This window comes from Mus caroli, unplaced genomic scaffold, assembly GCF_978045245.1.
Source record: "Mus caroli unplaced genomic scaffold, Mus_caroli_1 scaffold_4, whole genome shotgun sequence".
Classification (NCBI taxonomy): Eukaryota; Metazoa; Chordata; class Mammalia; order Rodentia; family Muridae; genus Mus; species Mus caroli.
The window spans coordinates 15,728,967-15,752,342 of record NW_028227259.1 but is presented as its reverse complement, the minus strand read 5'-3'; the positions used below and the strand labels follow the sequence as shown (position 1 = coordinate 15,752,342).

The window sequence follows — 23,376 nt, the reverse complement described above, 5'->3', positions numbered from 1 at the left end:
TTGAAAAGCTTTGCAAGAGCAAAAGATTAATAATGACTAAATTGAAATATCTAGGATATGTATAGTAAATTTGAGTCATAGAAAATCTTGAAAAGATGCTAAGTTTCTAATTTTTTGCTTGAACACCAACTAAATTTGCAATTGAAACCAATGTCATAGAAAACTGCCTAGTAAGCGGCATCTGCTTTAAATGAAACTCATATTTGTCACCAGTTATTTTTCAGAAAATGTACAGCTTATTTAAATGGATGTCATTGTAATACAATGTGCGTTAAAATTCAGTTGCAGGCAGTACATATTCAAAACTGTTATTAATTTATTGGTATAAATAACAAAGGCATTTATATTAAGAGATACTATAATCTTAATCTAGAATTTTGACACCATAGTATGACCCTATAGAATCTGTCATATGTTCAAGTTTGTCGCAGGTTTTATAATTTACATATGAGAAGACCCATTTCTATCTGCTTTATAGATGTTTGCTTTTGCATAATCAAGGAACAGGAAATAAAATTTTAATCAACTATATTTTCAAAGAAGTTAGACTTCCTATTTTCATTGCATTGGTGTGTTAATTTTTCTAGCTCTTGAGCCTCGACTGTATAATTTCTTTGATACAAAATCATATGGTTAGTTATTTCTTTAGTCACATGAGGAATTCTCATGTGAAATGGTTAAAGAGGGGAAAGTTGCCAGGGGAATTTCTCCTGACACACTTAATTTCAGTTATACTTAATGTACACCAATATTGTAGAAACAAAAAAACCCCAAAAAAACAAAAAAAAAAAACCTTTTTAAAAAAATTTTATTAGGTATTTTCTTCATTTACATTTCTAATGCTATCCCAAATGTCCCCCAATACCTTCCCCCCCCCCACTCCCCTACCCACCCACTCCCACTTCTTGGCCCAATTCTGAATATCTATGCTCCAAATGCAAGGGCAGCCATATTCATTAAAGAAACTTTAGTAAAGCTCAAAACACACATGGCACCTCACACAATAATAATGGGAGACTTCAACACACCACTTTCATCAATGGACAGATCATGGAAACAGAAATTAAACAGGGACACAGTGAAACTAACAGAAGTTATGAAACAAATGGATTTAACATATATCTACAGAACATTTTATCCTAAAACAAAAAACAAAAGGATATACCTTCTTCTCAGCACCTCACGGGACCTTCTCCAAAATTGACCATATAATTGGTCACAAAACAGGCCTCAACAGATACAAAAATATTGAAATTGTCCCATGCATCCTATCAGATCACCATGGACTAAGGCTGATCTTCAATAACAACATAAATAATAGAAAGCCAATATTCACGTGGAAACTGAACAACACTCTTCTCAATGATACCTTGGTCAAGGAAGGAATAAAGAAAGAAATTAAGGACCTTTTAGAGTTTAATGAAAATGAAGCCACAACATACCCAAACTTATGGGACACAATGAAAGCATTTCTAAGAGGGAAACTCATAGCTCTGAGTGCCTCCAAAAAGAAACTAGAGAGAGCACACACTATCAGCTTGACAACACACCTAAAAGCTCTAGAAAAAAAGGAAGCAAATTCACCCAAGAGGAGTAGAGGGCAGGAAATATTCAAACTCGGGGGCGAAATCAACCAAGTAGAAACAAGAAGAACTATTCAAAGATTCAACCAAACAAGGAGTTGGTTCTTTGAGAAAATCAACAAGATAGATAAACCCTTAGCCAGACTCACTAGAGGGCACAGGGACAGCATCCTAATTAACAAAACCTTTTTTAAAGCAAAATATTTATAATTAAATACAAATTTTCCTTTTGTGACTTGATACTACTAAGTAGTAAATACACCATGTCTGTGTAGACACAGTGGCATGGCATAGCTTTCACCCCAGTTGTCTTTGTGATTGATAATTCTTTAAGAAATCATTATTACATTTGATAATTAGTATCATTCATTTAAGATATAAAGTAGAAAAGTATTAGGGAATCTCTAAATTACTCCATTAAGGTAACACACATCCTCCATCATTCTTTTCACTTGTGCATCAGGCAGCTTGTACGGAAGTTATTAAGAAAATCATGTGCTCAGTTCTGCCATCAGGTTTGAAGTGGAGCTCTTCAGCTCTGCCTGTGTATATGGGTTTGGCAGCAGCACAGAGTGGCCCACCTCAGTGAAATGAAGGCAGAATGAGAAGAATAGGCAAAGGAAGGCAAAACTGTCAGACTTGTCACAGAAGCACAAAGAAGATCATGAGGAGGGCTAAAAGGAAGCAATCAGAAAGGATTTTGAGGCATAATGGAACCTACTGGTAAATTCTGCTTTGGAAGATGAGAGGGAATATAGAGGAAGAGCTGGATGGAGAGGGCAAAGCGGTGGAGAGAAATAATGACATTCAGGTTAGAATGATCAGAGTCTATTTAAAGGACCAAGGAAAGCATGTGCTGCCTGTCTTAGTCTTACATACACACAGAAGGGCAATAGAGTACAACAAAGTTAAAGAAATAGGTAAGGAAGGGGGAAAATGTAGACAATTTACATTTTCTTGGCTTAGTATAGACCTCCTGAGTTGTCTCTAGGCCCATCCAGTGGGCAACAAATACAAGTCCAACTGCAGGCAGGATCCCCAGAGATATCTAGATGATGTTAGTGTCCCCTTGTTTGCTTCGCTTATTTAGCACTTACCTCATTAGCCTCTTTCACAGATCTTATTTCCAATTAAGGTATTTGTTGTAGGCAGTGACATTATTTCTCTCAGAACTTGTAAGTGTGTTAACCAATTACTCATTTACTTTTCTCCTTCAACAAGTACTTCTTTTGTTTATTTCTTAGGAACCAACAACTATTTCGGCAATGGAGCTTTCTACTAAACAGGTACTATCATAATATGGTATAGTCATCCCTGTGTTTTGTTAATTTTGCATTTGAACTTGACAGATTATCTTAATATCCAGCATATGTTATAGATTGGTAGGCAAGCAGGTAGTAAAAGACATGAAGTGCAAAGAGGTATTGTTTATTATAACAAGCTAAAAGAATAAAAGTTTTATCATCTGTGCCATCTGAATTTGTTTCCCTGATAAATGATAACAATGATCTTTAAATTTAGATTTATATTACTTCAGTGTCTAATGATATTTTACTCAATAGCTATTTTTGTATTTTAACAGTGTCCATATACATATTTTAAATTTGGTAAAGTTAGAACATTTTAAAATAAAAGATTTAAATTTTATTTAATTTTACACAAGTAGGCAGCATACACTATATAGGTTGATAAAATATTACTTCATATGTTTATAAAAGTAAGCAATGAGGAGAGACCATTGGTCCTAAGAAGGCTTGATGCCCCAGTGTAGGGTAATGCCAGGATAGGGAATCAGGAGTGAGTAGGTTGATGAGCAGGAGGAAGGGGGATGAATTGGGGGGATTTTGGAGAGGAAACCAGGAAAGGGGATAACATTTGAAGTATAAATAAAGAAAATATCTAGTAAAGAAAAAGTAAGCAGTTGCCTATTCTGTTTGGAAGATCTTTACAAGTAGCTCTTACATTCAGTAGCATTGTGGTCATGAGAAGAGAAAATTGTTCACTTTGGTTAAGCATACGATCAAGCACTACCAAGTTGTATATTCTACAGCTCTAAGAATTCAGAATTAGAGTAGCTCATGATTAGTCTTTTCATTTATAACAAATGGATGTTTTACCAAGACATGAAAGAAAAACAACTTATTTCTCAATACTGTGCTACAGATATGACACAATTTGACTTCTAAAAATTATATTTTCTACATCACTACCTACTCTTCAATCCATTAAATGAATGATAATTTTGGAAATAAATGAATATACTGAACAGAGGTCTATTAGCAAGTAGCATAGTATAAGGATGAAAACGAAGTTGGCTACCCCTTACTGCTGTAAAAACTTGTCTATAGAACTGTGAATGTAAGCGTCAGTTGGAATATAAGAGTTATTTCTGACCTGTTTGCTTGTTTTGCCTTTGACATTGTTCCACCTCTTGAACAAAATGCTAAATTATGGTGCCAACAAAATGCAGTGTGTACCCTTTCCACACAGACATATCAAAATAGATTGATAATCTCCCAGATATTTAAACTCAGAGTGCATATTTATTGACCTGATAGTGCTATCGTACAGCTCATTAACATGTATTCACCTGTTCTTCACATCTAAAAATTGTCACGTCTTGGCAAGGAAATCCGGGGCTTTCCAGGATGGAAGCTAGACAGGGATAATCTTTCCTGTAATGATTTTTAAAGGTATTTATTTATATTTGTCCTCTGCTAGACTTAAGAGCCAATCCTTACTGAATTACCTCTTAGTATAATTTAGTAATACATCTTGTTTGAAAATGAAATAAGATTTTTAAATATTTTAATATAATGCCCATTAATACAACATTCAAGTAAAAAAAAAAAAAAGAGCACAGTAAAAGAATCCCTGACTTGTATTTGCCATTCAGTGAGGCAAGATGGATTTCATTCAATATGACACAATTTCACTCACTCTTAGGAGAAGTTTTAAAGTGAGGAACCAGCAGTGATGAAACCAACCTTCTAGATAATGAAATCACATCGAGCTCATGGCTCATGATGTCATGAGGAGGCTAGTGAAATCTCCTGTGGTGATGTTAAATTGGGCAGAAAAAGCACATCGGGTTGCTAGCTAGTCACTGGATTATGCTCAGTGATGCCTACAAGCTCCAATGCTTCATGTGGATAGCATGATAATTTTTAGGTATCATTAGTAATTCTGAAGAATTATGGTAAAATTAAAATGACAGTGAATTACATTTAATTTAGGTCAATTTATTGGAGTTTAGATTTTCATGATCATTAAGTCATTTGGATGGCTATACTTTCTTTTTTCTTTTTCTCATTTTCCTGCACATATCTTTTTTCTCTTAAAGGCATGTGCCTGATGTAGTTACTTTTTTTGAGTAGTTCTTTTTCTACTCAAGTATCATCTAACTATAAATTTATAACTATGTGTTTGCCATATGCTTCTTAAACATTATTAAACAAGCATGCGGTCTTTTGTTAGAAAGGCCAATTTGCTCAGTAACCTTTTAAAGCAAGATCTCAAAGCCAGGACGAACTGTTATGCTTAATCCAACCGCTTTGGAAGTGGAGGCAGGAGATTTGTTTGCTCAATACTAGCCTAGTCTATATGACAGTATCTCAAAAATATCCAAAGCAAATCGGATGTCAGTGTTGGGTAATCATGTTCCTGATCATTGTTACCAGCCATGTTTCTGGTTATTGCTGCAGCCCTCTAAATTCATATTTGCTTAAATATTGTGTACCTACATCATCTCATTAAAACTACTTTTTTTAAATAGAGTTCTAAGTTTATTGTTTTAAAAAGATGTAACATGTTCTCTTATTAAGGAATCAACAGAATTTCCTAAACTGTGCTGGTTTATAGCCTCAAATATAAGTATTTTGCTTAGCTTTAAGCAGTGTCTATTATCTATAAAAAAAAAGTCTCCTCTAATAATTTTTTAGATTTCAGTGAATATTTCAGCCTACATTCAACTTTATACAGATACACACACACACACACACACACACAAAGAGACACAAACATACAGAATATATAATATATATGTTCATAATATTTTATATTCTGTAAGTGAAAATCTTTGAAAATGCAATGTTGACTATGTGCATTTCTATTAGACAATCTATAATGTCAGAGAGCATCCTTTTGTTCACAACGAAGTTGTTCTAAACTCAATTTTCATCTAAATCCTATAAAATTAAAATATATTTTTGAAGTCTTTTTTTGTGGGTTATTATTATATAACTCAGTAGTTATATAACTCTTAAAAATTTATTGCATCTTTACCCAACATGTATGTGTGAGGGTTGTCAGAGTGCAGTTATGTATGTGAAGGTCAGAAGTCAGATCTTATGCCCATCATGTGGCCCCTGGAATCTGCATCAGAATATCAGCTTAGCAGCAGATACGTTTATCTGATTAACTGTGTTCTGGCATAGTATTTATGTAACTTTTACTTAACACCCTTTATATCATTAATCAATCCTCTAGTAAAAAAAGAGCATGTCTCTCCCTTACCTGTTGCAATCAGGTGCTTAAAGTTTGTTTCTAATTCACTTAAACCAGTATTATCTGCTAGACCTTGGAAGAAATGATCGAAGACAATTTTAATACGCACACACACATATGTGTGTGTGTGTGTGTGTGTGTTTGTGTTAGTTTTGAAAGGGGCAGTCTGAAGAGTGTTTTCTTAACTCACCTGCAGCAACAGCTGTACATTGGCTCAACTGCGGGAGTGGCACAGCTTCCTCTACACCGCTGTGACATCTATGGCAAAGCCTGTGCAGAATGCTGCCTCGCTCGGGACCCTTACTGTGCCTGGGATGGGTCCTCGTGCTCACGCTATTTTCCTACTGCAAAGAGGTAAGGTGAACAGTAAAGAGAAACTATAATATTTCTTGGCAGCCCGACTGATTTGTTTTATAGAACAGCTCTTTATAAATAAGCACACACCTTTCTGTGCAAATAAGATTTGAGGTGGAATCTGATGCCTTCAATGTATTAATAATGATTAGCTAATGTTTGTAAATTTATTTAGCTCAAGAATTTTTTTTATTTGTCTTTGTTAATACTACATCATCTTGTGGTTACAAGATTTTTACTTGAAACATAAAGGTACATAATAAAATCTGATATTTTATGTGTGTGTGCATGTATGTGTGTGTGTGTGTGTGTACTATTCATGCCTTCTAAGTGTATTCTTTTTATTTACAATTATTTTAGATGGAATTTTTAAATAAAAATTAAGTTTTAGTTGAAGAGTTATTGACAGGTCAGGTGCCCTGGAGATGGATTGATGTGTAAAGTGCTTATTATACAGTTAGTTCCCAAGTTCAGGTTCCCAGAACTCTGGGGAAAGCCTGGTATGAAGTCATTGAGAATGAGGGGTACAGAGACAGAGGGATCTTGAGAGCTCACTGATTCGCTTCTCTAGTAAAATTGGTGAGCTCCAAGTTTAGCCAAATCAGTGGACTCCAGATACAGTGAGATAACCCCCTTTCAAAATGATGATGATGATGATGATGACAACGACGGCGACAACGATGATGATGATAATGATAAAGTGGAGAGCAACATAGAGAGATACCCATTTTCTACCTCTGGCCTACAGAAAGTACACACATATACATTCACCTATATTCACTGAATATATATATATATATATATATATATATATATATATATATATATGTATGTATATATATATGTGTGTGTGTATATATATATATATATATATATAATAAATTGTATAAAAAAGTCTTTAAATAAAAATAATAAAACAGAATGGGAATTTCAATTTTCACATTACATAGGAAATGTTAGACACATCCTAAAATTTCAGACAAATTATTTTACTGGTGTTTAATAAAATACAAACAGTTTTTAATTTTATATAGCGTCAATATCATCATATTCTCTCCTGTTTGCTGATGGCTGCCTTTTTTAAATTGATATATACTGTATGAGGAAGAGGTAATGATTGATGAAAGGAATATATACAATGTTACATATATATATATATATATATATATATATATATATATATATATAGTTGTTAATGTTATATATATTGTTGTTAATGGTCCTTCAAGCTTGCCACCATGCACAGTGAACTTGCAAACACTGATTGGGTCACCGCCATACATAACCCACTGCACTTTTGGAGCAGTATGACTTTGTTTTAGCAGTCAGTCTTTCCAAAACAACTCTGTCTGTCAGCCTTTCTCAGTAGGAAAGTGTGCTCTGTGGCATTTGTAATTTTACAGATGCTATAGGAAAACATCTACTCACTTCACCTAACATCTACTTAATTGTTGCATTGATGTTTTAGACACAATTGTTTGAATATTAAATCATCTAAACCTGGGGCTAGAGAGGGGGTTCTGTGATTAAGTGCACTTACTGATCATATAGGGCACCCAGTTCAGCTCCCCGACTCGCTCAGATGGTTCACAGTCATGTATAACTCCAGCGTCAGACCAGCTAACTCCCTCTTCTGGTCTCAAGGTGTGTGCAGTTATGCACAGAGATTCACAGACATATCTATAGAAGAAAAAAAGAGAGAAAGAAAGAAAGAGAGAAAAAAAGAAGAAAGGAAGGAAGGGAGGGAAGGAGAGAGGAAGGGAAGGAGGGAGGGAGGGCCGAATCTTTTCAAATAATTACCTAGAGCTTAACTTATCATATAATTTGAGCACAGAATCACAGTAATACTAAATGTAAAACTTCTATTATAGACTACATACATAAAACAGTTTTCTTACTCTTCAAAATTCCATATTTATCTGTTATAATTAGTATTTCCATAATTTGTTGGGATTTTACATTAGAAAACACTTAGTTTGGAGATATTATATATTGATTAAAGAAACCATGACGAATTTAATACATTGAAATATACCATCATTACAATAATAGCTCTGAATTATTTAAGGTTAAATTTTATCCTTCTTAAAACTGTTTATCTCTAGTTACTCAGACAGACATATGGAAATCTTATCTGAACTGAAAAAAGGAACCTTCCCTTTGTACAAAATAATAATGAGGAACACTGCACGATTTGGTGATGAGAGGTTCGAATTTTAATCAAAGAAGGAGCAAAGAGATAAACATGACTCTAATTTGAACTGGTATTTATATATTGAAAGTGGTTCTCACACACCCATAAATTAAAACCCAAAGAATTTTCATAAGTTCTCTTGGTTTTTTGTGAATTATGGATTTTACTTAACCTAATTTCATATGTCTCAGACTAGATATGTCCTTGGAACGGATGCATGGAGGCCTTGTAATTTATATGTTCTCGGTGGTGGCATTTTTTGAAGTTTAAGTGACTGAGAAAGGCTTTCCCTGATGCTTTGGGGTTCATGTTTCACAAGTTCTCTTGTTGGCTCAATTTTCAAGTGTACACATCTGCTTGATAGTCTCACTACTTCTACAAATAGAAATCTATAAATACTTTAGACTTCTAACTTTATGAATACAGTAATGAGTTCCATACTTATACTTCTCAGTGACCATTAAATGATGGTAACCAATTTTGTAGCAAGGTAATACCTTTAAGATTTTTAAAAGAAAAAGAAAAAAGACAAGTAATCAGTCAAGATGGCCACAGGGTCTGTGTCACACAGCCACTCTCCTTAGCTCTGATCTCAGCTTACACATCTATTTTGAATCTAATAGCAGGGCCCACCTCCTCCTCCAAGTGTGTCTAACTGCATGGGACCCCCACACACAGTTTGCAGAGCCAGGAAATGACACTAACATTGGTTTGATGCATATATTCTGCTTTTCTGTAAAAGAGAGGGTCATCTTTGTTTACCTACTCTCCTAGCAAAAGGAGACTTCACCCTTAAGTGCAAATTTTGTAATTGTTTTCCTCCTTTTCTCCAAGGCGTAAATAAACTGATGTGCAACCATAGCCATATAATAGGGCAGTTATGGTTGTGTACATCTTGAAACCCCAGCAATCTAAAACAAACAAAGAAAGAACCAAAGACTGGAGGCATAGCTCAATGGGACAGCACTTACAACAGGCTCTGAGGTTCAATCACTAGCACCACAACACATCAAAGAAAATACAATAAAGATGCTTTTCTATAAAATAGTGATATAATACATTTAAATAGCAACAAAAGAAAGAATTCTTAGACTAATACATCAAAGTTAGACAATAGCATATTTTAAAAAGATTACGCATAGATATACAACCTCAATGTGTTGACATCAGACTCCTAAGTCCTTGATAGAATTGTGGGAGCAATGAGGAAATGTAGACACACTGAAGAAAATCATCAGTCACGTGGATTCGAACATTCAAACTTACAACCACACTGGAGATCAGAACAATAGTTATGTTTATTGAAGAAATGGGTTGTTGTCTCTAAAATGAAGTCCAGAGCTCCTCAGGGTTAGATTTTTACTGACTGATTCCTAGTAGAAAACAAGGCAGAATGTCTATTCATGATGGTTAAGAGTCCCTTGGTTGCAGTGGCTGGAGTTCAGTATATTTGTTTCCCAGTTTTGTCACCTTTCAGTCCCCTTATCCAGCCACACAGGCTGTAGATGCATATCTTCCTCTCTTGCCTATGGGATTCAGTACAGATTTGATTCTTCATTCACATCAGAGATTTAGAATAATATCTCTTGAATGTAATTCTTTTAGGCGCACAAGACGACAAGATATAAGGAATGGAGACCCACTGACTCACTGCTCTGACTTGCAGCACCATGGTAAGCCACTCTTTACACTTCCAGTGCTAAAGTCTTAGATGTGCACACATTGTTCCAAGACCAGTTAGGAGGAAATGTGGTCTGGAATGAAGAAGATACTGACAAACTCACAAAACAGGAATATATATTTTGATCTCAGGTATAATATATTCAAGATTTTAGATCTTAACAAGATATAGAACTTACATTTCTTACTTGAACAAAAGAAGTCAAGTCTATTAATATACTCTTATGAATTACCAACACAAAGAAATAGGCAAGAGAAATTTTCGTTAAAATATATCAAATAAATTAATAATACATAGTGTTAGAATGGACCAAGGAAACCATATATCTATACGCTGGTGATGGTAACTCTTTCTGAGTGTTTAAATCAAACAAACAAACAAACAATGTAATATAATATAAGCCACATCCTTACATTAAAATACTAGCCATATACTTTCTTGAATTGAGCAATTTTAGATCAATATATTGAACCAAGATATTGAAACATTTTAAATGTCAAAGTTGCTTATAAGCTGAAACATCACATAACCTCCATTTAATATATATAAGTTGCTCCATTTAATATATATAAGCTTATTCTCCCTGTTTCAATTTATGAGGTAAATAATGAAGCTGTGCTTCCCTCTGCTGGGGAAACTTCTCAATGGCAATGGCACTAATAAACAGTTTTAAAAAATAATAGTTAACATGCAAAGCATGAACATTTTAACTGAACATAATTATTCTGTTTTCTCTTCCAATGTCTTTTACAGTGATCACAAAACACTCTTTGTATTTTTTAATTAATTTTAATTTGATTTACTAGGTGTGTACAATATTCTTATTGTTAAAGGGGGGACCACCCACACACATAGCACTTGAATATGCATTACAAAATCTGTTACCTTCTTGAAAGGCAGGCCTCTCTGTGTGTAATCTCAATGTGTTGGCATCAGACTCATAAATCCTTAGTAGAACTCTGGGAGAAACAAGTGATGTTGGAACAAATGTTTTAAAATCAGTAATTTATAAATGTTCTTGGCCAATGGCTGCTTTCCTGTGGATTACTCTTCTGATTTTGAAGAAGAAAGAAACCATTGAACAAGAGCAAAGATTCTGCTCTGCGTCTCTAAGGAAAATGCCTGTACTAGTATACTTTTCCTGTTTTACAAGTAACATAGTCTACTACTCCAAACTATTCTATTTACTTAATTTTCATGAACTTATTTCAAGTGAAATTATTGTAATATGATTCTATTACTTCATAAATAAGGGGATATTAATTAGTAATTCATTATATTGAAGAAATTACGGGCTTGCACCTTGAGAGGTAGAAATAAAGACTGGAAACAAAAGAAGGAGAAAAAAATTCAAAGTTATTTCCAATCAGACTGTAATCTATATTTCTTTATGGGCTTTGTTACATTGTAATGGATATAACATTGAAAATATAAGAAACATTCAGTATACTCAATGTGATTTTAAAAATAATATCCTTTTAAAGAAATATCATTATGAATGCTAAAGTATGTCTCAGTAAAGTAATTCAAGTTTTATCTTTAACACTTATGTAAACACCAGGAATCAAGTTGTGCCTTGTAACCTCAACACTTCTGAGACAGAGACAGGCATATCCCTGAAGCTCATTGGCTAGATAGATATCCTAACTGCCTAGTCTGAGGTCCTAGAGTGGGATCCTGCCTCCAGAACAAAAGAAGATTATTTCTGAGAAGGAACAACATGGGTAATTGCCCTCTGGTCTCTATGTGCATGTAGTAGCACACTACTACATATGTACATCTACAAACCCACAACATGCACACATACCTGCATACACACAGAGAGAGAAACACCAGTTTAAGCTATCATTCAAGTAACAATAATTGATTTTGAATGTGTCACAAAACTATTCTCAGAATGCATCATCTTGGCGATGCTTCTATTTGTTGAGCAATCTAGTCCCTTTGTATGAAAGTTCTTATACTATATCAAAATAATATCTACCATGGATAGAAATGTCTCATAGACAAATGGGGAAACTGACCAAGGACTTTTTAAAACTGAGATTGTGCTTCAATAAATATTTTCGGTCATTTAATGGTTTTACGTGAGATAATGTTGTCTATTTTGAAGATTTAATTTGGATGGCATTATATTGGTTTAAGCCTATGAAAATTAGCTATGCAGAATTGTTTAGCTATAAACAGTAAAGTCTTTGTGAATGAATTCTTCTCCAGATACTCAATTAGAATACATATTAAGATGAAATAGAATAGTGATATTTTAGTGTTACAATAACTAATTTTAGTTTCTTTTTGATTGGTATGAGCTTCTACTTTATGTTTAAGATAGATGGGAGGAAGGGTCCAAACAGCCCACAAAATTCCACTGCAATAAAACACTTCTATCTCAAAGGTCCCTGTGCCTGTTGGCTGCTTTTGTTGCTAATTGAACAAACATAAAGCATACTCACCATAGGTTACAGTAAAGTTCAATTGTGTGGAAAGTACGTTAGGAATCCCCACTTGGCCAGGCTCAGTCCTACCATTAGGGATCCGTGAATTATCTCAGAATAGTAGATGTCAATATTTAAAAGTAAATGGGCTCCAATCCAGAGCCCAACCCTGTTTAAATCATGTATGTTGTCTTGCTAATGTCACTTCTCACATTCAATAAAATATATGTGCTCATATGGAAACAAGTAAAGATATGTGATGTTGTTTAACAGAAAGCTCCTAAGCAACATGAAGCCAAATTATACACTTCAATATGATCACTTCCAGCTGTAATGGTAAACATATTCTGTCACACTCTATATTTTACATATCCTGAGATTTTAATAAAGTGACTATATATAAAATAACTTGAAATTTAGGTGGAAGAAATTGCACTTCGGATGAAACCTTCAACACACCCTTGCTGAATTTCCTCATTTTGCAAAACAACAAGGGGCTGAACTATTCTGGGAGAAACAAAAATCCATTTCACTTCTCTTAATCCCAAATAGTCATCTCTCCCGCCATAGCCATCCATCCAAAACCGACTATCAACCCTAATAGCTCATGAGTGCTGGGAAATCTTTCTTTCCAATCACACACCAGGCAAGATGCTAGCATAGAATCCAGGTTATTTGCAATCCATTCCATACCCTCAAAAGAGAATATGTGCCTGAAACTGGAGATTGTCTAACTTCACATTTAAGAAAATGACTGGCCCCATAAATTACGTCTCCACTGTGGCAGTTTTTTTTTTCTCTCCTTACAAAACAAAATGAGCTGTAACACAATTTATGATTTATATCCAGAAAGCAAAAGGCTAAATTTTAAAAATCACACCATCATCTTATATTTCTGGATCAGGATCATGAAGATTCTTTATGTCCTATTTTCTAATTAAGTGATATCATTCAATTTCACTTTCTAATAGTTTTCTTGGCTGTTCTGCACACATGCATTCTCTTTTTAATGTCCCACAATAAAATATCCACAGAAGTCAATCTTCTAAATTATCTCCACACTTAGCCCATTTCAATTTATGTCTTGATTGGCATCAAAACCATGCCCAAATTTCATAAACTGTCTTTGGCAGTACTGTCTTGCTGGTCAAGAGAGACATAAATTTAATATTTTGTTGATGATTTTATGGTCTGTACTTTACCAACTTCCAAATATGAATATGAGCATTTAACCCAAAGAGGAGCCCTGAGATTTGATCTAGGGACTGATGTCATCCTTTTAGACCTCCAAGTTCCATAAATTATGAAATACCACTTGTGAGGGAAATACTGAAGATTAAATGTACTACTGCATCATAGACTGCTAAGAAATAAAATGGCCCAAGACTGAGTGCCAGATTCTAGAATCAATCTCACAGATGCAATCCTAGTGAGAAATGAATTTCTGTGCAGGTGAGAGAAACAATGAAAAAATGCCTATCTCAGTCATAATTATACGTGGAAGGAATGGAGAAAAAATGCTCTTTGAGGTTTTCAATATTTTCATTTATTATTTTATTTACAAAAATGTTCATCTCATCCAAGATAATATATTTGTGCACTTAAATTTAATTATTATGAAGTGGGACTCTAGGCTGTATGCATTTCCTTTTTATTCTGAAAGTTATAAGAATCAAATATCATTATAGTACAAGATGGTGTTTTCATTATTATTTATCGGAGGTTTCTGCCTCTGCAAATGATTGCTTCCTATCTCCCATCAAATTGCTTGAGGAAAGAAAATGAAAGATAAAATCCTATGTTTCCTGTTCCATTTCTTAAGCAGTTCTTCCTATGGCAAACTTGCTCTGGCATATAGACTATTTTTCTTTCTCTGGTAATGCATGTAAAATCATGAAAATAAAATGTACCAGATGTTGTACATAGACTCATAATAGTACATTATATACATATATGTATACACTGTAATACACACACACACACACACACACACACACACACGCGCGTTAGTACTCCAGTAAGCTTTTGTATTTCGTCCTGTCCTGAACTAAGAAGGACTGTAGTTATATCATATACTGCCAAGTGAATATAGCTGTGGCAAGTATAACTATTCCAATCTCATGTAATATTTCATAACATGGTTTCATCATTATTTCTTTTTTTCTTTCTTTCTTTCTTTCTTTCTTTCTTTCTTTCTTTCTTTCTTTCTTTCTTTTTATTAGATATTTCCTTCATCTACATTTCAAATGTTATCCCCTTTCCTGGTTTCCCCTCTGAAAATCCCCTATCTACTCCTCCCTCCCCCTGCTCACCAACCCACCCACTCCCATTCCCAGCCCTGGTATTCCCCTATACTGGGGCATAGAACCTTCACAGGACCAATGGCTTCTCCTCCCATTGATGACCGACTAGGCCATCCTCTGCTACATATACAGCAAGAGCCAGGAAAATTAAGATACACTAATATATTAGTGACAAGAAAGATGCTTTGTCCAATGTAATTATTCCTTCCAAAAGATACAGCTAAAATTTCCTAGCCTATCAGTCTGCTTATCCCTCCTCTCACTGTCTATGCACTGACTAGCACATTGTAAGAACCAATCCAACCAAATTAATATATCACTAAAAGAAATATTGAACACTATCCAAATTTTAGAAATAAAAATGCTTTATCAAGGACCAAAAAAAAAAATTCTGATTTGGGGGCTATAATATAGTATATAATTTAGGTTTGCTTTTTAAAGTAGATATCTTATATACTTATATTTTCTGTAAGATCTCATTGATCTTTTTGTTCTTGTCAGCTCACATTCTCTGTTTATTTTTTTTATGCTGTGCACATTTCTAGTAGATGGGTTAAATAGAAATGCATGTGCTTTCATGCACAAGTACAGATGAGAGACTGCCCACTAAAATTTACAGAGACTAGTGGCTATCACCATCACCACAAACATTGAAAAAACATGTCACAAGCATCCTATTGATAAACAGGTATGATTCCTTTCACATGCTGTATTATAATTTATATTAGATTTTTAACAGTCCCCAAATATATACAATTGATAAATTGCTTATTAGCCATCTAAATATGCAGTTATCAAATGCATAGAAAGGCTATGGTTACAATGAGTTTTTCTTCATTTTAATTTTTAATTTTATCTTATTCCATGAAATATATCTCATCATCCATGATATGCCTTGTAATTGACTGCTGCGACATATTTTTTCCTATACTTGAAATTGCTTTGCTGATAAAATGTATTTCTGGATAGTCATCTAGACCAGTAAGAAAGTCCTAATGATTATTTGTGCCAAAGAACACATTGCTATTGTTTTCTGTTTCACCAGATTTGAGGGCTACATTCACTTTTTTGCTGCTTGACCATTTAAAGGAAATATAAATGAAAAATATCACAAAAGCATTGTGGGAAGGCAATAAGAATCGATTTGTCTGAATACAACCTAGTTACATTTCCTAAGGAGCTGAAAGGGCTAGTTAAATTACTCTGTATCTGTCTACGCCTCTTTTGACTTGCATTTGATTTTTATATTTATTGCCTAGAAAACTCAATTTTTAATGAAGGTCAAAAACATCAAAATCTATTACCAGAAATCAAAGAAGGAATGACTATGTGGCTTCCAGCCTCATCTGTCTGTCTCCTATCTGACATTACATTTTCCAAGATTGTTACATTGTTCACATTTCAATCTTGGGCGATGCTTATGGGGTTAAAATGAAGAATGAAATAAATGGGAAGCTGAAATGTGATTCCTTCTGTTTCTGTACTATTGGATGAAAATCAACTGCTAAATAAGGCCTTAAGCAACATGATATTTCTGGCCAAATGATGGATATCATGACTTTCTGTTGTTACAAAAGGAAGCAATTTATTTAACTCCGTTCTTTCCTCCCATTCTTTCTGCTTTATTAGTCTCATTTCATTTCCATAAATTATCCCACTAAAGGAGGAAATGATTAATTGAAGATTGCTTCCTCAAAAACATTATTTCTTGTCATTAGCAGCTGCAACATATTGAAACATTGTGCTATCCAAACACACTGATGCTTTTTAAATAATTTTAATATTTAGATGCTTTCAATTATTTTGCTCTAACTATTCAGATTGCAGAACCCAGTAAAACTTATTATTCAGTTAAATAACTATATCCTTACTCTCTATGGTTCTTTCTATGACAAAGGGCTATACTGTAAAATACATTTTAAAGTGTTTTTAGTTATATTTTTTCTTTCTAGAAGTGTACATTCTCCATGAGCCATTGCTAGCATAGGCTTTCATGAAGAAGGTAAAACTATACACACAACTTATTTATACCTTTATCGTCTTTTTATTTCATAGTATAGTATTTGGATGTGGAGCATACTTGATTTTACTTGTCTGATTCTACTACATCTTGAATAATATATTTTAGAGTTATTAACATTAAAATATTCTAAATAAACAACAGTTTAATGAAATAATCTATCACAGTATGACTATAATTTCTTTCCAATTTTACATTGATTAGGCTTACATTCTGTGCCTGTGAGTGTCAAAATCATTTGAGATTTCAGCTTTTAAATTCAGTGTGCTTACTTAGGTTTCCCACTCAGCAAATACCTGGTAAGACTTCATGACTGCCTTTATTGCTAAAATTATGGTAGACACAGAAAGTAAGAGAGATAGCCAATTTAACAATTGCAAATAATATGACTACATTTGCCTCAAAGAGGAGAACAGTTCTAGAATGAATTGAAGCTAAGGTGTTTCTTTAATTCCTTGATGTTTTACAGAAGTAGGAATGGTATTAAAGGCACCTGCCTCATCACTGTCTCAGGATTGACTCTTAACACAGGATTTTACTTTTGAACAATTTAAGCTATTGTAAGTCATTACATTAGTATCATTGGTAATCATGTTTAACTGTTCTGTGTGCAGACCCTCTACTAAATATCTTCTGTTATGCTTTCGTACTGTGATGATATTTTTCTTTGTCTCTATTATGCATCTCTCTTAAAAACCAATCAGAAAAGTATAAGTAGAAGAGAGACAAGTGCCAAGTTCTCTGTAATTTGAAACAAATTATCTAAAGTTTTCCTTCTCTCAACCCCAAAGGAGGCAGAAAAGGGACTCATATGTGGTGGTATAAATATTTTTAAATTATATGTGCAATGCTAATCACATTAAAAGCAATTGGAGTACATTAAGAACTTTGAATATCCTTTCTCAGTGATATCTCTGCCAATTTGAAATTAAAATAAAAATGATAATAAAACAGTGGTGATAGAATTTTAATCCTATTCATTGACAAACAATTGAAAATTTTACTTTGGAAAGAGTTATTTATTTGTTATATGTGTCTTTATGTGTACATGATTTAGCATATGCATACACATAGAAACTACAAGAAGAAACTGCTGTGCGCCTTGTCATGGGGCTAGATTTGAATTCTGGATACCCATGATTACATACCAAGCTTTCATGATTGCTGAATCCTCTCTTGAGTCCCTAATTAACAATTTTATAGTGATTTATTTTATTTTATTTTATTAATTTAATGGTTTGAGAAATTTAAGTGGTAAAATTCTTGCCTTCTTTCTTTATAAACAGTTTCTATATAAAATTCTGTAAGTAAAATACATCCAGTTGTATTATATGACAACTAGTTTTGTGATTGTAAAATCATGGCGTTTTCTTAACACACAATGGAGATCAAATACTTTCCTTAGTTAACCTAGAACTTATAGCAGGTGTTATAGTATACACCTACAACCCCAGCATTTGAGGTGCTGAGGCAGAAGGATAAAGCATAAAGCAACTGCATTACTGCATCATGCATTAAGGACAATTTTATCTCGTGGAAGTTGCATCATGGAGTTACCAACATATATTTTAAGCAAAAGTTATTTAGAAGTTATAACTTCACATATTCCATAATTGCCACTAATCTTTATAATACATTCAAAAAAAGTTTATAATCATTTTTCTTATACTAAAGCAAAATTAAGGTAAAGAAAAACTGTCAGTGAAGAAAACCAGACAAGCTTACAGAGCAAAAGCCACCATGCAGTGAGAATACACTTACTGAGATGCCATGGTGCGCTATATATTTGCTTGATGGTGTTTCCTATGATAGTGGGGTGGGAAGTAGAATAAAGTTCATTTGTAGTAGGCAGTTGCTAGCAAAGAATCTCAATAATTCCTAAAACAGGAAATAACATTTCCCAGAGGTAGATATACAAAAAGTACTGCAGCACAGATGCTTAACAACACTGAGAATGTTGTGACCAAAATCCAGTAAGCAGCACCACTGAGTGTTGCTATGGGCTCTGTCAGCATCTACACAGCTTTGGCAGAATAAATTATCCATTAACACTGTACCTTGTAGGGCAGCAGCTCTTGGGTCAATTACTGCTTGATCCAGTATGAGATTTCAGATTATCCTTACCCCAAATATGCAGGACTTTCTATGTTTTGGAAAATGAACGGTAGTCATCAGGATTCAGTAAAGCCTTTGACTCAAATGGAGTAACTATTATCTCAGTGTGCTCTATGAAAGTGCATTATGCTACTGTTACAAATGTCTAGTGTGTTTGAAAATGGATAATAATCAAAATATCCAGTAGAGTGAGAAGACATCAATGGAAATAATATTTCTCTTGTTGGTACATTTTTGGAAGACCAAAGATGGACAGAAATGATGAGGGGGAAAGTGAGAGGGTGAAACATATCACTGTATTTTCATATTTCCTATGCTGTCCAACAGTTTTCAAGTATTTGGGGAAGCAGTGTCAAGATAAATAATAGATGTTTTATTGTCTTCTAATCATGTTCAAAGTGTTTACACAGTAAGCTATAAGATATAAAGTGAAATAAATATAAATATAACAATGCAGTTGCATCTGAGCAGTGAAGTATAGCCACCACCTACATAAAAGTTCTGGTCCTAAGTTAGAAGCTGGTAATGGGACACAGGTCCCACTACAGAGAGTTTAACAGAAACAACTGAACACAAAAGAAATGTAGTCTTCATATTTCTGGCTGATGCAGCAAAATCAATCTAACAGCACAAAAGCAGAGAATCTGTAACCAAATAGGACAGTAGGACATCTGTGTGCTGTTTGTGATTTATGGCTATTAGAACAGGAAATTTGGTTTCATTGGTCACTAGCTATAAGATGTTTCTCTTTCTTTTTGTTTGGAGAACAGGGAGAAAGAAAGGGTCAACTCAGTTGACAGAGTCCTTAAGGTGTTTGCAAGAGTAGTTATCAAAGCAAACTAGCCAACGGAACCTATGAACCAAAGCAACCATCCTACTTCTCACTCAGGCACTGAGAAACACGCTATTCTTCTTCTTAAAGAGAGTCATAACTTAGGACATAAATGCTCTGTTAAATCATGCAATGTTTTGTATGAGACTTAACTATAAAGGAGAATAAGATGAGTTATTTTATAAACATAAGGAAATATCTGTTTTTAAGATAGATTTTTTATTGCCACTTGAGAAAGTTTTGTTCCTACTGGAAAAGACACACTGAACTGTTTTTTCCAGTACTGTCAGGAATACTTGGTTTAATTGGCAGAGACAAGTCAGACCATGATTTAAATATATATATATATATATATATATATATATATGCATATATGTATATGTATATATATACATATTTTTTTGAGAATTTTGTATATTGTATTTTGATTCTATTAGATTTCTTTTTAATTTTCTGTGCATGAACATTTTGTCTGCATGTATATAGGTGTATTGTGTATGTATAGCACCCAGAGAGGCTGTAAATTAGTCCCAGACCTCTCAGACCAGACAGTTGTTAGCTGTAATGTGGGTGCCAAACCAGAGGATCTCGGCAAGAATAACAAGGAGTCCTAACTGCTGAGACCTTCTCTCCAGTCCACAGATACCCACTTATAGCAAAGAAGTCTTCTGTTATTCAAGTCACATTGGACTCACCTATGTGTAATCGAAAACACATGTCTTGGAGTTCTATCAAAGAGTCCCTCGTTATTATAGACACCAGCATGAGATTACGTCACATTGGTCTTCTTACCTATGCAACTGCAAAAACACATATCTTAGAGTCCTACTGATGACGCCTTCATCATTATAGATCCCAACGTGAGAGTATTTGGCCTAGAGGAATGGCTGTAAACAAAAATTTAGTAGGATTTTTTGTCTTCATGGTGCCACACGTATTGTAATTCAAGAAACTAAGACAGAATGAACAGTATCTTCCCAAGTGTTCAGAAATTTCTTGATCAAGCAAGTTTACACTGTTGAGCAATTAACAAAAATGTATTTAATATAATCACAATTGATTTCCATGACAAACCACACTCATTATTCATGGTAGGTTGTATAGACTCTGCTGCACATAGCAATTCAACCCTCCTCTTACCAAGGGATGTATGTTTTACAACGTAGCACAGAGACATGTAGAGGGGGAAAGGCCTGTCCCAATCATTATAGAATTGTGTCTACATATAAATACGCATGCTGAATGCAAATGTGTGTGTATGTGTATATGTATGTGATTGTGTGTACATATAAGATAAACAATGGTATAGAATCAATTAGTTGCTGCTGTTTATTTCTTTGTTGTTTTCAGGGTACTGATATTTAGCAAGAAGGGACAGATGTCTCAGTGTCAGTAGAGTTTTTGTCCCCAACTAGGGCAATTGATAAGCAGGCAATGAGGCTGAGGCACTTACAATGGCAACGTGATAGAAGTCTTTGCAGCACGGTGGGAGTTGTCAGTGGGAAGCACAGCTACACCAGAGACTGGAAGAGAAACAGTTTAAAAAGCTTTAAAGCCAGCATAAGCAAATCCTATTGCTTATGACAGACAAAAGCACTAAGTTGATTAGGACAAGAGTAAAGCTGTCAAAGTGAAGCCAAGGAGGAGGGAAAACATTTTTAAAATTAAGATCCTAGCTGAATTTGAAGGCGAAAGCAGAAAATTTTCATCTGTCTACACTGTCAACTTTCTGTGCATGTGAAAATATATTTATTATTTTCTAAATTAATTTAATGAGTTCCAGATTGTTCAGGATGTCATAATGGAAACAGGATTACACAAGATAACACAGAGTTTTGTTCTCTCACTGAGTTTTACCTAGCCTCTCTGTGTCATACTTTTGATCTGAGCTGTGTTTCAGTTACCACATTGAAGGAGGTTACATAAAGGGTAAAATAATAGAAACTTAATCAGGAAACAGATTTTTGTATTGCTGTGTTTTATTATGTGCTCCTGCCATGGTCCACAGCCTAACTCTGGAAAATAACAAAGGGTATGTCATTTTAAAATAAGAACAATTGAAACCATATTGCATTGTAATTATATGAGTTTCTCCTGAGCCATCCCAAACATTTCACACCAGTTGGACTTCAGGGCAAACTTGTGAATTATTTAGGGTTTATTGGCAGGGGGTATAAACATCCTAACCTCTACCTTCTGTAAAATGATAGATAAGTAGTGGTAGGTAAATTTAATTTTACAGTTGGAAAACAAATACAAAGCAGCAATCTAATGTCTCAACAATTGTTCCTTTCTGCAAAAATCCAGACTGCTAGAAAAGTAGGTTACCAAAAGGGAGACCCCATGCACCATAGAACAAAGACTCAAGGTTGTACTGGATATGAACAGATCGATTCGTCTTACGTTACTTACTTGCAGACAAAACTCTTCATATACAGCCCAAAACAAGACGATTAATCTACTCAGGCAAATATTTGTGGTCCGAAATCCTTGACATATTTACTATCTGTAATCAATTTGAAAAATGATTTTGGAGTAAGCAACAACTTGCTGAATTTCCAAATTAATACATTAGACAATGGATGGAAGTTACTAACTAACGTTTTCTCACTTAACTTGGTATCGTTGTCTAGATAACCATCATGGCCCCAGCCTTGAAGAGAGAATCATCTATGGAGTGGAAAACAGTAGTACATTCCTGGAATGCAGTCCGAAGTCACAGAGAGCCTTGGTGTATTGGCAATTTCAGAGGCGAAATGAAGATCGAAAAGAGGAGGTACGGGGTTTTATTATTTTCTAAATTAATTTAATGAGTTCCAGATTGTTCAGGATGTCATAATGGAAACAGAATTACACAAGAAAACACAGAGGTTTTTCTCTCACTAAGTTTTACCTAGCATCTATCTGAACTGTTTCTATCTGGAACACATATTGTAACCCCAATGCCATTGACTTGGAGGAAGGAAAAGTGCTGATTACTCCAAGACACTGTTGAACCCCAACAGTAACTCCCTAGACAAGTACTCAGTGTGGACTGGGTGTGTAGCAGGCTCTGTATGAGGACAAGCATACATTCGTCAGCGTTCCAGCCCAGGAAGCACTTTGAGCACATATGCAGAGTATTATTCTTACCTTGGTTTAGTTATGAAGCACTTATGTCTATCTACATTTGTGTGTTAAGAAAAAACATCTTTTCCTTGGTAATTTTAGTGTTTGCTCACTGATTTCTGCTAAAACCTCTTGTCTTCTGCAAATGAGAAGCTGGAAGAGAGTTGAGTACTTGATTTAGGGTGTAGAAGTTGAGCCCCTCCATCACTTTTGGTATTAACTATTAAAACAGCCTCAGGATCTCT

General features: G+C 34.4%; 1 protein-coding gene across 1 annotated transcript in view; it reads left to right on the top strand.

Annotated features, from left to right (window-relative positions):
• Window positions 1-23,376, top strand: part of Sema3a (semaphorin 3A) — a 502,602-nt gene that overhangs the window by 474,395 nt on the left and 4,831 nt on the right. Inside the window, exons 16-19 of the mRNA XM_021162357.2 lie at window positions 2,828-2,869; window positions 6,286-6,443; window positions 10,243-10,310; window positions 22,657-22,799. Of these exons, the coding sequence (XP_021018016.1) occupies window positions 2,828-2,869; window positions 6,286-6,443; window positions 10,243-10,310; window positions 22,657-22,799 (411 nt within the window). The remainder of the gene's footprint in view (window positions 1-2,827; window positions 2,870-6,285; window positions 6,444-10,242; window positions 10,311-22,656; window positions 22,800-23,376) is intronic.